Raw genomic sequence first — 15814 nt, 5'->3', positions numbered from 1 at the left:
TAATAACCGTGTATTCATTTGACCCCCGAGTCTTTCAAACATTGCCCTCGAGGGAGTAAATGAATGTTGCTTGCAGTGTAGTTCTCACACATACAATAAACCCCTGAACCACACGATGCCTGTGAATGCTAACCCGGAATCTGAAAGATAATGAAAGTTGTACAGAAACATTGTTCATTACCTGAAAGACGGGAAGGACCAATATTCATCAGTCTTGTAACCTTATTAAAGTAGTGCAGGAGCTGGGATTCTTTCCCAGGGGCTTTTATGAAATAATTATTTACACCGCTGAGTTTTGATAGCGTAGAAAGCAGGCATTTGCTGTGTAAACCGAGAAGTTTTCAGAAACTAATTAACTGTGCTTTTCACCAGACATACAAAACTCCTTCTGGGAGAATCTTTTGTTCAGTCTTGGCTAAAAGGCCAAGCCAGTCCTGTTCAAAGCGAGCACAGTAATTTTGGGGACAGATGAGACAGGCTGGGGTAACGAGAAAGCAGCACAAGGTTTTACCTGCCCAGCCTAGGAAGAGGTGCTCTGGCTGCTTCTAGTTTGGTTGGATGAAATTAGGGCACCATTAACGAACAGTAAACTGTTTTTTGCTTACAGCCAAGGATTTATGCCTGCAAGTTCAGTGGTGGCATTAAGCCCACCATCGTGATGTTAGCCGTGCTGTCCCTTACGGCATGGAAGGGGCTGGCCCAGGTCTGTCCAGCTGCTCCGTATCTTTTGAAAGGTGCTTATTTTCCCAGACATAAGCAAGAAAAGTTGGAGTCGAAGCTGCTGAGCTGGTTTGCGAGTGCCTGCGTGTTATTCCCGGCATATCATAACGCCATTTATTTAACTTACCCTTTTTCACAGCAAAGCTAGCGCTTCCTGCTCCGGGTAGGAGCTCCTCCGTGAAGTTAAGTGGTGGCTTTGGCCATTGAATCAGGTATCGCAGAGAGATGCCTTTGGCTGCTAAACGCTATCGAGCCTGTTAGCCGGTGAGCAGCAGATAGGTTTATCTCTAGCCGTACAAATAAATCCGTTCCCAGTGCTCGTGCTGAGGTGCACAGTGCTGTTCTGCTTTCTATACCCGGGGAGTGTATAGGTTTGCCTTTTCTGACTTTATCATGCAGGCAGTGACGCCTCGCTTGCTTTACTACACTTGCTACGTGTGCTCAGTGCAGCTAAGAATTGCATGTAACGATTTCTGGGGTTTATTTTTAAACCTTCACCCGCAGTTACTGCGTACAGAACGGCACCGAGGCGGCCAGCCGCCGCGCTGAGCGCTGCACCAGTCAGAAGTTACTGGTGTAGCTGGAGCAGCTCGGCGACTGGCTTTGGACTTTTGTCCTCTGCATGGAAACGTCTGCACACTGACGGCAAAATAACAGTCTAACACTTCCTAGCGGTTAGTCCATAAGATACTTTTCTCTTATTTTAAGAAACGAAAAGACCTAACTTTTTACAGATTGCTAAAGTTCATGAAAGGCCAGAGTTTTTGCCGTACGCAGAATATATACGTGTGTCCTTGTGAGTAGTCATAGAGAAAAACATTTCACTAGAACATTGGCAGGATATCATGCCTCCAGCTCCAAGTCTGTCTGAATTTATGAAAAACAATTATGCAAGCATATTTCCATAATAAAAGAAACTGTGTGTTGATGGGCTGAGCTGGCATAGTAGTAATGTATGTTAAAAAAAAAAAGTCTATTTGGAACTTACTATCCAGTTTTCTGATCAAAGTACTAGTTAAGATACAGACTTTTAGCTCTAAATATCTTTGTCAAAATTTCATTCACATACATGTGTGTATATATATATATCTCAAAAATTTAACTTATCTGTCTTATTTGAATCATTCAAGATTCTTATAAGCTATCTAATCCAGTATCAGTTTGCACTGGTCCAGGTTTTTGAAGCAAACATTGATTTCATAGCATCAGAAACATGTGACTACAGCAAGAAACCCCATGACAATTCATACAAGAATTTGCACGTTCATATTTTTTATGGAAAAAAAAAAAAAAAAAGCTTGATACTACTTAAAAATTCTTGCCTTACAACTTGTTTTTCACCTTAGGTTGAGCAGAAGTTTGCTTTTTGGCAAGACTTAAGTGTGCTGCTGTAAATTAAAATCTTTAACTGTTGAGAGCACGGTGTTTAAGTTAAGATGAGATGTTTCATGGTGTCACCTACTTGTCAGTCTGTTAAAAGCAGCTTTACAGCTTGCTCAGAAGGAATCTGCTTGATGTATGGGTGTCACACAACGGTTGCAGTGCTCTTCAGCGGGAAGCAGTGTGTTTTCCTATGAGAAGTTAAATATTCTCCATTAGACAAAGGTATCCAGAAGCCGGATTTGTAAACAAGCAGTTTACAAGCTGATGGCTAATATTTCACTACCAAATAATTTCTGGGTAAGGTGTTTCAAATGTCTCAAGAAAAGTGTAGGAAATGTGTAACCAAGCACCTGCATCCTTCATCTTACGCCTTCTAAAATAACAACGTTTTGCTCTGTGTGTTGGAAAAAAATCTGTTAAAATGATAGAACCAGTGAAATTTGATGCGTAGGAGAAATGAATAAAGAATATAAAACCTCATGCTTTGATTCCTCCTCATGGAAGCTAGCTAAAAAAGTATTATTTACATTTTCACTACAATTAAGAAAGAAAAACGTAGTCGTTTTCATTACAAAAAGTGGAGAGTTTGTGGCGGAGAGCCTGGGGCGATGGAGGCTTTGGGGCTTCGCTGGGCTTTTTGCAGAAGGCGTGCATAAAAACGTTGTGCTGTCTTTCCAAGATAGCCAGTGCAACTATTGGGTTTTATTTCTTTTTCTTTTGAGACGGGGGGGGGGGGGGGAGGATTTTTTTTTTCTTCTTCTTTCTTGGCTTGATAACAGAAGGCTGTTCTCTGGGAAGCTGCTGGTCAGTACGTGCAGCTGATGAACGATGCCTCCGGCACCGTGCCAGCGGGCTCTCCTGGTGAGAAAGGCGATGCTGGTTCTGTAAGCTCGGTCACTCTAGAGGTATTTGGACCTGCCTGGCCAGAAGAATACAGCTGCTCTGGAGGGGTGATAAAGTTGTTTTGGTGCAGGGTTTTGAGGTATTTTTTCCTTGTTTTATTAAAGGAGAATCCTCCCCTATCTGCCATCGAGGTGTCGCACCCAGGGGTGACTACAGATCGTCCATGCAGTCTTTCTCTCAGGGCACAAAGTGGTGGATTTGCAATGTAATTTTTAATTGACAGGTTGGACTTCTCGTATGATTTTCCCTTATGCCTTTGGGTCAGCATAACCTTGCAGATTGAATTGTGGTTTTTTTTACTTATTTGCAGTTGAATTATTGCAGTTTCAAATTAGAAGAAGGAACGGGATGACTGAATAAGCCATCAGAGTTTTATCAATCTCCCTAACAAAAGCTTTAGAAAAACAATATGCATACAAAACAATCGATAGGTTAAAGTCTTTGTTTCACTTAGTTCCACTTGCCTTCTGGTAATGGCCACGGCAGCAGGTACCTCCAGAACGGTGCGAGGCATCCTTTGCTGGGTGCGCAGGCAGTGACGAGCCAGCTCGCTGCGGGGGGACAGCTCTCTATTCCTCATCTGTTAGAGATTAGTTGATGCCATGAATCTGTTTTTTTGTTTGTGTTGTTGATGACCATTTCTGACCCTTTACTTTTCACCGATAGCTCTGAAATTGCCTTTTTATAATAAATTGATTGGGAAGATGCAAACAAAAAGCAAATCCTTAGGGGACAGTGTATTTCTTGGAATTCAGAGTAACTGATGTTTCTTTTACAGGTTACAAATATTCAAGCAAGAACAGTTTTGCTTTCCTGGTCACCTCCCACTGGCCTTCTAAATGCAGATAGACACAACAACAGTTTGCCTTACACCTGTACCTATGAGGTTGCCTTATCGGATAAAGGGAGGGATGGAAAATACAAGATAATTTACAGGTAACAGCATCGTTTTTACACTTGTGTTTTCGTTAGGAATAAATTCTCTGAGCTTTTCAGGGTTTATTTTGGCATGCCCGTCAGTCGCAGAAAAAAGGCACATTTGACCACGCTGTAATTGCTCCCTCGCTGTCCCGTCAGCCCCCCTTGCTGGAGGAGCTTGCGGGGAGCTGGTGGAGCGCACATCACAAGGTCCCTAATTGCCTTCCCTTCCCACCTCCCCGGCACGGGGCAGGTCTTGCATGCGATGCTGTCTCTCCCATCGCCAATGAAAAGGTTACTTTTTCTCTTGTGCTAAATGTCAAAACCTTTCGTGTACACCATGCAGGCAGGATAGCTGCCTTCCTAATGGGCTAAATTTGGACGTGCAGAATTCCGAATGGTAAAGCTTGCTTTTTGAGCTAACGAGCAAAAGTTGAGGGCTTTACTGCTTTGTAGTGTCTTAGATGAGCAGAGGAGGGAGCACACCCATCAGGAGGCTTTATAGGCTCCCCGGAAAAACCCGAATACTGGGCTCTCAGCAGTCTTCAGTAAAAATTCTGAGGGATTTCTCTGTCTCTCCTTCCAGTGATCCTCTGAGCTCATTCTGTGATCAAGTACATATGGTATTATGCCTTTCTTTTTCCCCGCTAATGACGTCTAGGATAGAAAATGTTGAGATGTGACCTTGGCTGTTGGGGAAATAGCTAATCCTTCCCAAATCTCATTAAATAGAGTCCAGGTGGTACAGCATTTATGGAATTACCTCTCGAGACCAAGCTATCTCCTTTCTTAAAATGTCCTGTGAATTAGGGTATTCGTCCTGGTATGCTAAAGGCAGGTCTGCCTGAACTGTCCTGGGTAGTATAAAAAGAGCGTATTAACCAGGGAAACGCTGCCTGATTTTTGTTCTGGTATTTACACTAGCTGTTTGTGAGCCAGTGTGAGCATCTCTATAGGTTAATGTGTGCTGCTGAGCTCTTAAAATGGGAAGGATGCTTTCTAGCACTTCTTGTGCTTGCTGGTGTGATGGCTGCACATTTTCTCCTGGTTATGAAATGTTGTGCATCTGTTTTAAAGCTGCTAGGAGTAATCTGTCTCCTGCTGCTGGCCAGAGTACAGCCATTAGCTTAATGTGGTACGCTCCGTCACGAGCAGCAGCAATCGTTATTACTATAGGCAAAAGAAAGTCTACAATATGTTGAATACATTGTCTTTACAAAGAGGTGCACTCGTTTCAGAGGGGAAAAAACTGAATTTGCAGAGCATTGGACTATATGAAAAGAAGAAGGGGTTTTGGTGGATTTCTGGCAGCCCAGCAGGCATGTGCTTTCTGGTTGATTTTGTTCTCTTGATTTTGAGATATCTCCCTGTATTTGTCCAACTATCTATGAAATATTTCTTTATGCTAAATTGAGAATTTTCTTCTTTCCCGTATTTTAATAAAACCGCAAATAAGCCAAGCACTTACATGAGATGGCTATTACTTGTTGAGCATTGACCCGTACCTTAATCTTCACAGAACTGGCAACACATGACTGAGCCTATTGTTCAGTTACCAGCAAACAAACCAAAGCGAAAAAGAATAGCCCTAACTATGTTGGCTATGTTTGAAATTAAGAGATCGTATGCTGGTTTGATTTCCTAAAATGTCTGAAACTCTGTGCTTTTACTTTTCTTGGTATTGAAAGATATCTGAGTCCAGCTGTTAGGGCATTAATTAAACATCTCCTTGCCGTGGTCCTCACAGAGAGCATGGTTCTGGAAGAGAAAGCAAAAAAGTGGAATGATTGTGTGAGAAAATACACTTTTTCCTCTAAAGTTCAATGACTCTCACTTTTTAGAAAGGGTTTTGAAACAGTGAATGTGCAGAAAGTACAAAAGTAATGTATCAATTCTGCCCTTTCCAGCTCTGTGAGGGCTGAAAAACACAAAGAGCCTTATGCAAATATCAACAAAATGTAAGGACGGCATTGAAATAAACCCATGTAGCTAGTTCGCTGTATAAACTGGGGTGATAACTACTTTTCTGCCATGTATACGGAGCTTTATAAAGTTTTCAAGAAACCTGAAGTGTGTCAACAAATTGTTGGTATATTGTTTCCTACTGTTCTTCTGTGGTGGGATTTTTTTTCTTCTTTCAAATCATAATATGGGAGGGAGTCGCTAGTCACTGGAAAATCACTAGCTGTGCTAAGTGTGAGACTGCTTTTCATAATTTATTGATTTGTTGGGTTTGGGCTTTTTTCCTGCAGTGGAGAAGAATTAGAATATAACCTGAAAGACCTTAGGCCAGCGACAGATTATCACGTCAGGTGAGTTAGTGTGACTATGGATGTCACTTAAATATAAACTCTTCGATTATGTTAGAATAAATGTGAAAGTTTTTTATCTAACTGTACAGCATAGCTCAAGAATTTCACGGTCACCTCTGTAGGTGTTTTTTCAGTGGCTTCTAAATATTTTCTGATAGATTTTTATGTCGGACTTTAAGTTGCGATAGTGCTTTTTGAACAATACATTTTCTGTCATGTTGTTGTCATTGCTATAGTAAGAGGGAAAAAAAAGAGATCTGCATATCTATATGTGTGACAGGCCTGGAAGTGCTCGTGTATCGAAGTGAGATACCTCCAGCATCTTCAAAATTTGTCTAAAGCAACTGGCGTTTGTCTAATTATTGTCACATAGGTCTGCTAGCACTGAAAGTGCTCCAGCACAGTTTTGTCATATATACTCCTTGCTTCACGAAGTAAATCTGCTGATCCATCTGACCATCGTAATTTCAGTGTTTATTAAAAAAAAAATGGATTCATACTGGCCTGTCTTGATGTTTTTAGAACATATTTCTCTTTGATTCTAAAAATGTGTTCACACATTTAGTAATTATTAACACATTCTCAGTTTTGCTCCCTGATGTTTTAATGCTGTGTTGTTACCTGCTCACGTTGGATTTTTTTAAAGACTTTGCTTACAAACCAAGGCTTCAAATTCACATCCTGTTCACTTATGCTCAATATCCTTTTAAAAAAAAATTCCTTTCACTCCTGTCTATTGTTTCCTTCTGTTTTTCCAGACAAGGGCTAGGTTTGGCGTGCTTTTTCTTATCAAGGCTATTACTGTTTGTAAAACTTTAAAAAACAAACACTTTGCTTCTTAGCTCTAAAGAAGACCCAACACCAAAATGTGTCTGTCTTTCTCTTATACTATAGCTTCTGTTTTTGTAAGGATATTTTCTAGTGGAGCCCTAAAATGAACTTTGCAAGTAGAAGCACAAGACCAGAAGTAACTTCTTGTGTATAAGCAAAAGACCCAGGCTCCCAGGCCGGGCAGTAGTCCCAGCCCTAGCAGCAAATGGATGGTAGCGAGGAGGAGAAGGTTGTAAAACACTGCTGAGCGTCCTGCTGTAAGCAATTGAGCATCATTTTTAAAGCCAGCTTCAAAGAGCAGAGCGCTTGCCGTGCGAAGCGCGGCGTTGAGGTCTCCTGTGATTTTTAGGGGCGTCGGGGGTATTTGCCCCGTGTCCTGGCTGACGGCACTCTGCCTGCCTACTTTTCCCTCCGCCTTCCTGCAGGTTTGCCAAATTATAAATCGTTTGTGAACAGTTAGCAATAACTTTCGTTGAAAAAGTGACTGCTAAACATAAAAGTCATACTTAAAAAGCAGCAGCCTGTGTTTGTAGTGGAGGGAACCAACACTGAAAAGGCTGACTGTTTGCTTTCCACGACAATTTTTTTTCTTCACTGAAACTGCGTTATGTATTAACAACTGTGAAGAAATAAATCTGTTAAATAAGGAAATTTATGGGGCCAATGGTTACTCAGCAGATCGCCTCGGGTCTCCTTAACCTTGGCAGCATCCCTCAGGGCTTCGTCTCCGCACAGCCGAGCTGCCTGCGCTCGCTCCTGCCCTGCTGGGCCCTGGGCACCCGGGACAACCTGCTTCGCTCCGAATCCCCCTCCTGCCTTTCTTCAAGTAGTATTATTTTGGTACCTTCAGAGATGACTGTGTTTCAAGGACTTGCAGAAGATGCTCGTTAAGCTCATTTTTGCACGGTTGTATTCCCCGATGGCCTGTGTTTGATGCTTAGCTCCGCTGATTTCCAGCGCGCGTACATAACCACTCGCCAGATGCAGACTCAATTCATTAATTGCATTTGTTTTCACTCCCGCCTGCTAACAGGTGATGGGTGCAGCAGCACTATAGCAGCTCTTGTGAACCTCCCCCGAAAGGTTTGATGCTACGTAGGTGGCCATTGTACATAAATTACTCTTATCTACTGAAAACAAATTTAGAAATTGCTCTTTCTTAAACTCTGCATTCAAGTACACAATAGCTACAGCCAGCTCAGAGGTCATCGTCTGGTCATGGTTTGAGTGTTTTTTTTGAGTAGAAGACTTCAAATTTGCACTTTCCTTTTGCTGCCTGGAAAATGTGAAGGGAAAAAATAACATCATTAATTTTTCAGAGAAAAGCACCTCGTGAGGAAGTGCTCGACTATATTGTATTTGCTTTCCCACATTATTTGGTATTGTGTATCCCCCTCGGTGCTGAGATATAGAGGGTTTGCCTGAAATCAAATTTGCTTTAAAGATTTTCAGTTTATCAGAGTAATATTCCTGAGCTGTGTTAGTTCCAATTCATGGAGATCCACTAAGTGCTGACACCGGAGCTACGCAGGAGAAGCTTGTACCCAGGGAAGGGGACCAGCAGTTTCTAGCACTCAACGTGGCACATGTGAATCAAGTGTAAACCAGGCATTAAAGTTTATACCTTCTTCTCATGACTTCGTGCTTTCTGTTGCATTGGGAAGAGGATTTTAGCACAGGGTGTGAAAGTCTGGCAATAGGCAAGGAAATAGTGGTGGAAAGAAAAGATGATGATAACTCAGTGTTCTGTGGGAGTATTTGCACAAAAGACTGTAATGTTCCTCTTCTGCTGTGATTTTTTTTTTTTTTTTGCATAATTGTACCAAGGGAAGTAAAATAATGATAGCCACTGGTCTGTGAGAAATCTGTCATTAGTGGACAGTATCGTGGATGCTTTGGTAGTCAAATGTTGTGGCTGAGGCAGTGCTCTCTCATCTTGTAGCTGTCAGCAGATTTATAACCCATTTGAATATTGTTTCCAGGGTATATGCAATGTACAACTCAGTAAAGGGATCCTGCTCAGAGCCAGTCAGCTTCACCACTCACAGCTCAGCACCAGAGTGTCCCTTCCCACCCAAACCCTCGCACAGGACCAAAAACTCCTTGACCTTACAATGGAAGGTAGGTAATGCTTGGATCGGGCAAGAAAGCAGTGAAAAATACAGTTTACCGACAGCGAGCATAGCCGTTGAAAATAATTGAAAGCTGAGACAGTCGTTTTTCAGTAAAGGACTTGAACTTGCTGTACTCTGACAAATCCCTCCCCATGCACTGACCTGACTGTTCAAATGTATGTGTTTCATTAACGTCCAGCTTCTTCTCAGTATTCGTGAAGAGGTTGCCAAGCTGTGTGCAAACCCCAGGCTTTGGTTTTACTTTAAACTCTAGTCATTTGCCTGGGGGCGAAGTAGTTTTCTCTTATTCCCCAAATCACCTTTTGTTTATTTTTGTTCGTAGGCACCCATTGATAATGGTTCAAAAATCACCAGCTACCTTCTGGAGTGGGATGAGGTAAGTAGTAACTAGTTGAAATAAATACATACATGAATGGCACTCAGACTTTACAAGGATTTGCTGAGTAAGGAAAAATAATTAAATACAGGAGAAAGTAGAAGTAGGAAAATGAAATCCTGATGGCATTAGGTAAAGAGTTGGAGAGGTGAAAGGGGCAGTGAGGGGAAAACTTTTCATTCAGTGTATTTTATGCAGAGACAATGTTCTGCTTCTGTACTCTTGAAATCGAACTTTTAATCGCTCATTTGGTGGACTTCATTTGTTAATTACCGTTACTTATTATTTAAATACTTGTGATGTATCTTAGGGCTCTGTTCGTAATCTCTTTCTTCTGGATGCTGCCTGAGCACAGAATAAAACTGTTCCTGCCTCAAAGGAGAAGAGCCGTGATCTTGCAGCCCTTTCGACAGAGAATGTGTTCAGGGTCAAAATAACGGTGTCCTTTACATAGTGGCAGTTAGTCCCAGGCACAAAAGGAAATAAGTTCTCTGTCCCAAATATCTTGCATCATTAGTGAGCAGTGGGCTGTCGGGGAGAGTGCCAAAAGCAAGAGATGTGGAGTATTTGCTGGAGGTGGGTTCTGGCTGTGAGTCCTCCCTCCGTCCCTTAATTCCTTTCTGCCTCCTTTCCATTGTGCAAGCCGTATTTCTGCAGAAAGCATGAGTCAGTAAATGTCATCTTTGAAGGAAAAAACATGTATTGGGTGACAGAAAAGGCTTGGGCAACATGTAAAGAAAAAAAAAAAGTGATGAGTCAGGAAATGAAGAATGTGAAGGGGTGTTTAGTTGTACAGTCTGAGAAACATCTCTTGAGGGTTTTAGTAGTCTAAAAATACTATTCCAAAGGGAGTATTCTGTTACATATTGGATGTTTGGAAACGCTCACTGTGCAAACATTTATTGTATGCAGTATCACAGCAAGCGGGGTCTACATGACAAGAAACCCGCTGAACTGAACTAAATTTAAACAATAATTTCAGAATGGTTTGCTGTCCCTCTCTGCATAATGGAAGGGGGAAGGTTGTCAGTGAAGAAGAACGAAGTGGAGTGTGAGGTCTGGGAAAGGAGATTAAAAAGACAGTTCTCCAAAAGGATGGGCCAGGATGATCCCATTACACCTTCTGTGGCAGCTTGACTGTGCCGCTGTGATCTCTTGCAAGGAGCGTGGAGCCATGGGGATGTAACAGCACCGTGAATGCTTCCAGCCTGCAAAGGGGAGGGAAGCAACCGAAGGTCTTGTCAGAAGAAAGATCAACAACAGACCGTTAATACAGTGTAAATACTTTTGATGTTAATTTTGTCCACATGGACTCTAGTCGTAATTTTGGATATATGTAAGGCACTTCTAAAGTGCTTTCGTCCTTTAAACCCTTTAGTACTGAGTATATACGTGGAGTTTTGTCTTCAGAAAGAGTTGTTATGATGCCTATTTTTCACAGGGCAAAAGTAGTTTGGTTTAGGCTACCTCATGTACCAATGGGGAAAAATGAAGGCATCCTGATTCCCTTAGTCTATCTGTTTTAATTACCTTGTTTTCTCAGTAACAATCCTGGAAGCTGAGCTCCCAGTGGACAGCTAGCCAGCAACGATGAAAGAATAATGGCCCTGCGCAAAGGAATTTGGTACCTCTCCAATTGTTTGACAAGACTCCTGACTGAAATGTGGTTGTCGGGTTGTGAGACAGTTAATGCCACAGGTGTAGCTTCTCTGAAAGTTTTTTTCCTCTGATATGAGAGAGAAGTGCAGTTTTAAGTTGCTGAATTAAAACTTGCTATTAAGGCGTATTAAAGAAAAAGCCTGAAGATGCAGGCTGGCTGTGCCGGCATCCGCAGGAGCCTCATCTACCTGCAACAGCGAGCTCGGCAAGCTGTTCCGCTCCCTTTTGCGTGTGCCGTTGCAAACTGTGCCTCCGACGTAGGGTGCAGTTAGCTACCGGAGCCACGGCACCCAAGCACAAAAGAGAATTCACTTGCAGTGCCCTATACCCTCGCACTTGGTTGTGTAAACTCCACGTAAGCAAAAGCACTAACTTTGTTACAATGCCACACTGTGTCCTGGTGAAATCAAGAAATAAATACGTCAGGGAAGAGGAGAACGCTTGCCAGGCAACGGCGAACGCTCTGCCAGAACTCAGCTAGAGCAACATTCATTAGCTACAGGGCACAGAATAAAATATAAACACGGGAAAATCAGCAATCAGAAGGAAATTAAATTGTGGCTGCAGAGCAGAGAGGGCTTTGCATGAGTGGAGAACGAGAAATCTATCTGATGATAAAGTTAGAAAAACACCCTAAAATGGCAGTCTGCCTTGAGAAGTTGAGTGCCTTCCTAGGGAGGGATGGCGTGCGAGTGAGCCGTGGGAAGCCCTCGCCACGCAGAAGCGACGTGCAGGTCCTGGAAAGCCGTCGTGCAAAGGCTGCAGCCTCGGCCTATAGAGGCAGAACTGGCATCAGGCCCGGGAGCCGCGGGGAGTGGTGGAGGTGGTCGGGCGAGCGCGTCCGGCTGCCCCCCGGCACGCTGGCGGCTGCCCCGGCTCGGGCTGCGCTACCCGCTCCCCCCAGGGCAGGGCTCCAGCAGCCCCTTCGCGCTCCCGCGCGGTGGGGCACAGGTTGTCTCTCTCTGGGGCAATTCAGATCTTGGAGCGTGGCAGATGCTGAACAGTATCTCAACTAGTTCCTCCTGTTTTTACAGGGCAGAGGCATAGTTTATAGCATCTAACATGTACCCAGGAGTGTAGGTGGCATCACTTGTATATGCAAAAAATAAATTGTTGCCGTAAAACGACAGCAGAAGCGGCGTGTTTTGCAGCCCTAGGATTAGGTGAGGTTGTAAATTGTAGCGAGAGGACAGCGTCTCATCTCGTGGTGGCTGCAGGTGGGGCGTCCCGCGGGGCCGAGGTGCTGCGGTGCCAGCTGGGTGCTGGGGGCCCTGCCTGGTCCCTGGGTGCAGCGCTCCTCGGCAAGCCCCGTCCCACCCCGCCTACCTGCCGCCGGTTCCCCGCCTCTCTGCAGGGTCGCTCAAGGGACTGGAGAAAGGCGTTTGAGGCAGATTTTTGGTTTTTTATTTTCCTGTGTCTTGCTGAGAACAGACGCAGTACTGTTCCCATTCTCTGGTTTAGCTCTCTTTTCTCATACATACTTTAAAAACCTTCGCTCGCGTCATTAGATGAGCTTTAGATGAAACACAAATGAGTTGCTTTTGTTTCTTCATTGGAATTAGGTGTGTTGTTTTCTGACCTACTTTGATGAAGAGAAGGTTATATGGCTTAATATGTCCCTGTGCCGGTTCTACCCAGCTGCTGCTGCTTCAGTTTAGTTCTGAGTTTTGGGGTTTTCCCTCACCTGCAGGCTCTGGAAGGTCAGAGTAATCAATGGCCAAAGCTATTCCTGCTATTCCACCTTTTTCCCTCTCGATTTGGGTTAAATGGTTTGTAACGTGACTGGTGTTACACGTTAATTAGAAAACACAAATACTTTCTTTCTCAGGACTGATGCAGGTCTTTGAATTATAGTTGTAATGCCTTGCTAATAAACTGTTTTAACTTAAAATGCCCGAAGAACTATGGAGGACAGTCTTCAAATTGTCGCTCAGTTACACTGGATGTACGCTAGCAAAGTTTCCCTTGACTTCAGAGGACTTAGGCTCAGCCCCTCTTCACAGGGATTGTGAAATTCAGTAGGATCTGAACACGCCTGTACCTGAGGTGCTGGGATTGGCAATAGTAGTCTGGCAATAAAATCATGTAAAATTCGTAATTGAGGAAAACTCCACCTTCTGGCTCTTTTTTCTATGAACTTTACAAACCTGAACCCTTTGAACTTACAAACCCGAACTAGTCGATCGATGACTTTGTGCCAGGATTGATCATTCAGGGTAAGCAAAAGGCCGATTGGAAAAAGTAGCGTTAAAAACATACCAAACAAAACATCACTGTAAAGGAGGTGATGCTTTCTCCTGATGCCAGCGTTCATCAAAATCAGTAAACTGTAACTGCATTGAAAAATGCCGCTGGCACTGCTGTAAGAATCAGGCCTTTGTTACTAATTAGATGCGAAATGATCATTCTGTGATTAAGTGGTAGTAAATAAATGTTTTTCTTGTGTGTATGGATAGTGAGAGTATCCTATTCATTCTCTATGGGAAAGTGGAGGACTGTTCCTGAGCCAGAGACAAGGCCATCCCTCTCACGCAGTGTGTGCTGCTGTTGTGTACAGAGCTCAAAAGCAGCTTTAATTCTCATCCAGTAAGCATCTCATTTTAATTTGCTCAAGAGAGAGACAGATACAACACCACGCTATTTAACGATTTGGTGATGGGTAGTTAATAATTAATTTATATATAGGTAAGGGGAGATAATTTTGTTCTGCCACAAAGTTTTAAACTTCTCGAGGCTAGCAGAGATGTGCTCGTTTGTACTGGCTGATAATCTGGGCCACGCATCTCAGTGATGGTCCACCAGAATTCGGGTACGCAGAGCTCCACACTCGTGCTTGGGCTTGTGTTCGTTCACCTGCCTGCCCTCTAGGTTTGCGCTGTGGCTATGCTGCTCTGGAGACATGCACGAGGAGAGTCTTGGATAAAATAGTTTTTTCTGTGTATTTTAGGGATGTTTCATAGGTCCCGTTCTGTCTTCTAAATGTTTGTATATCTAGAAAATTCAGCTACTTGTATAAGAGCTTGCGCAATCAATGCTTTGCAAAGATGTTAGGGTGTGTTATGGTAATTGTTGACAGTTTGCTCCGCAGCTTTGTGTCAGATTGAATATCAGTCTGTTGCTTTTTATTGCCAATATGAACCAAACACAGAAGTTAACGCTGGCGCGGCCTGCAGCAGATTGCCATCTTGCCTCCTGGTTGCTGGCAGCTTTTATTCAGACTTTTGCAAAGTGAGGTCTTGCGGAGGACTGTGCTCCATTTCTGTACCCACTGTACCTGCAGTGGCCCATTCCCCCTTTCCTGTTTATTTACTTTGTCACCGCAGGGAATGCAGTCAACAAAACCCATTTAAAATCTCAAACCCCTTGTCTCAATAAACGCCATCTCCAAGAGAAACTTGAGCATCCTGGTTTAAGTGAGTGTGTAGCTTGAAATGTAGCTGAAAGAGCAGGCAGAAGTCTTAAAAATTGTGTTAAAACGCTGTGTTATAGTATTGTGCAAATTCTAATGGATGTGTGGAGCTGAATTGTTCTTGTTTCCTTGGGCAGGCCCTGATGATCATCACAGTATGGGTTGTCCTCGTGAAGGATAGGGAACGCAGGCTGGAGAAACCTGGGCTAGTGAAGAAGTCAGTGTCCGCTCTCCCTCTGAAATTTGTGGATTAGAAATATTTGCGGAAACGATACAGTATATTTTAAGCAACTTACGAAACATTATTTAAAGGATTAAAACTTGGATGCTGAGTGCACAAAGAATAGGAGAAGGATTCTGGGAAAGCTGTAAGACTCTTGGGTGGCAGCCAGTACCAGCCTGCCAGTTGTTCCTGCCTATAATTATGCCAGCATTAGTGCTTTCATAAATCTTGGGAGAGAAGGAGCGGAGAGACTATTTCCAGGCTATTAATGCCAGGATAATTAGAAATATCGGCCAGCCTCTCCAATTAGTGCCAATAGAATCCAAAATACCAGCCAGTCTGAGTAATTTGAATACCAGTCGGTCTCTGAGCGAGTCTGGGGAATGTACAGTACCAGTTCTGGAAGAAAAATATATACAATATCAGAATTTGTACTGTTAGAAAGTTGAAGATAACGTAAATGCTTGGCAACCTTTGCAAAGTTTTAACCCACCGGTTTGACAAATTGGGGTTTCCTTGGTCCCTTGCTCTCAGTTCAGGCATTGCGCTGCAGGTGAGATTTTCCATGGCTCTCCTTTTTAGCCAGCCATCGCTGCTCATCTGTTTATCGACCGCATGCTTAGCATTTGGTCAGTTTGTTCTCTTGGAGAAAAAAACATAGGAAAATGATCAAAAAAATACATTCTTAAGCAGAAAACAAAAAGAGACTAAATGTTTTCAAATGCTTTACAAATACTGGAGTCAGGATGGTTTTAAAGAGTTAAAGAAAAGTTAATTTAATGCATCTGAACCTATAAAAGAGAGTTTGCATAGAGGGAAAAAATGTATTCTTAGTAGTTCTGCACTGATGAATGGATATTTTACTAAAACATAGGATTACTAATTAGATTTTGTATAGTCTGGATTTTAAATGTGTTACTGCTGAGCTGAGTAGTATGGTGACCT

The 15814-nt window shown here is 43.0% G+C and overlaps 1 protein-coding gene across 1 annotated transcript in view; it reads left to right on the top strand.

Annotated features, from left to right (window-relative positions):
- FNDC3B (fibronectin type III domain containing 3B) overlaps window positions 1-15814 on the top strand; it is a 210756-nt gene that overhangs the window by 139581 nt on the left and 55361 nt on the right. The window contains exons 8-11 of the mRNA XM_082319581.1: window positions 3785-3942; window positions 6177-6236; window positions 9050-9188; window positions 9525-9578. Coding sequence (XP_082175707.1) covers window positions 3785-3942; window positions 6177-6236; window positions 9050-9188; window positions 9525-9578 — 411 coding nt within the window. The remainder of the gene's footprint in view (window positions 1-3784; window positions 3943-6176; window positions 6237-9049; window positions 9189-9524; window positions 9579-15814) is intronic.

The sequence above is a fragment of the Platalea leucorodia genome (assembly GCF_965183815.1).
Source record: "Platalea leucorodia genome assembly, chromosome: 8".
Classification (NCBI taxonomy): Eukaryota; Metazoa; Chordata; class Aves; order Pelecaniformes; family Threskiornithidae; genus Platalea; species Platalea leucorodia.
This window is presented reverse-complemented; position numbering and strand designations above follow the sequence as displayed.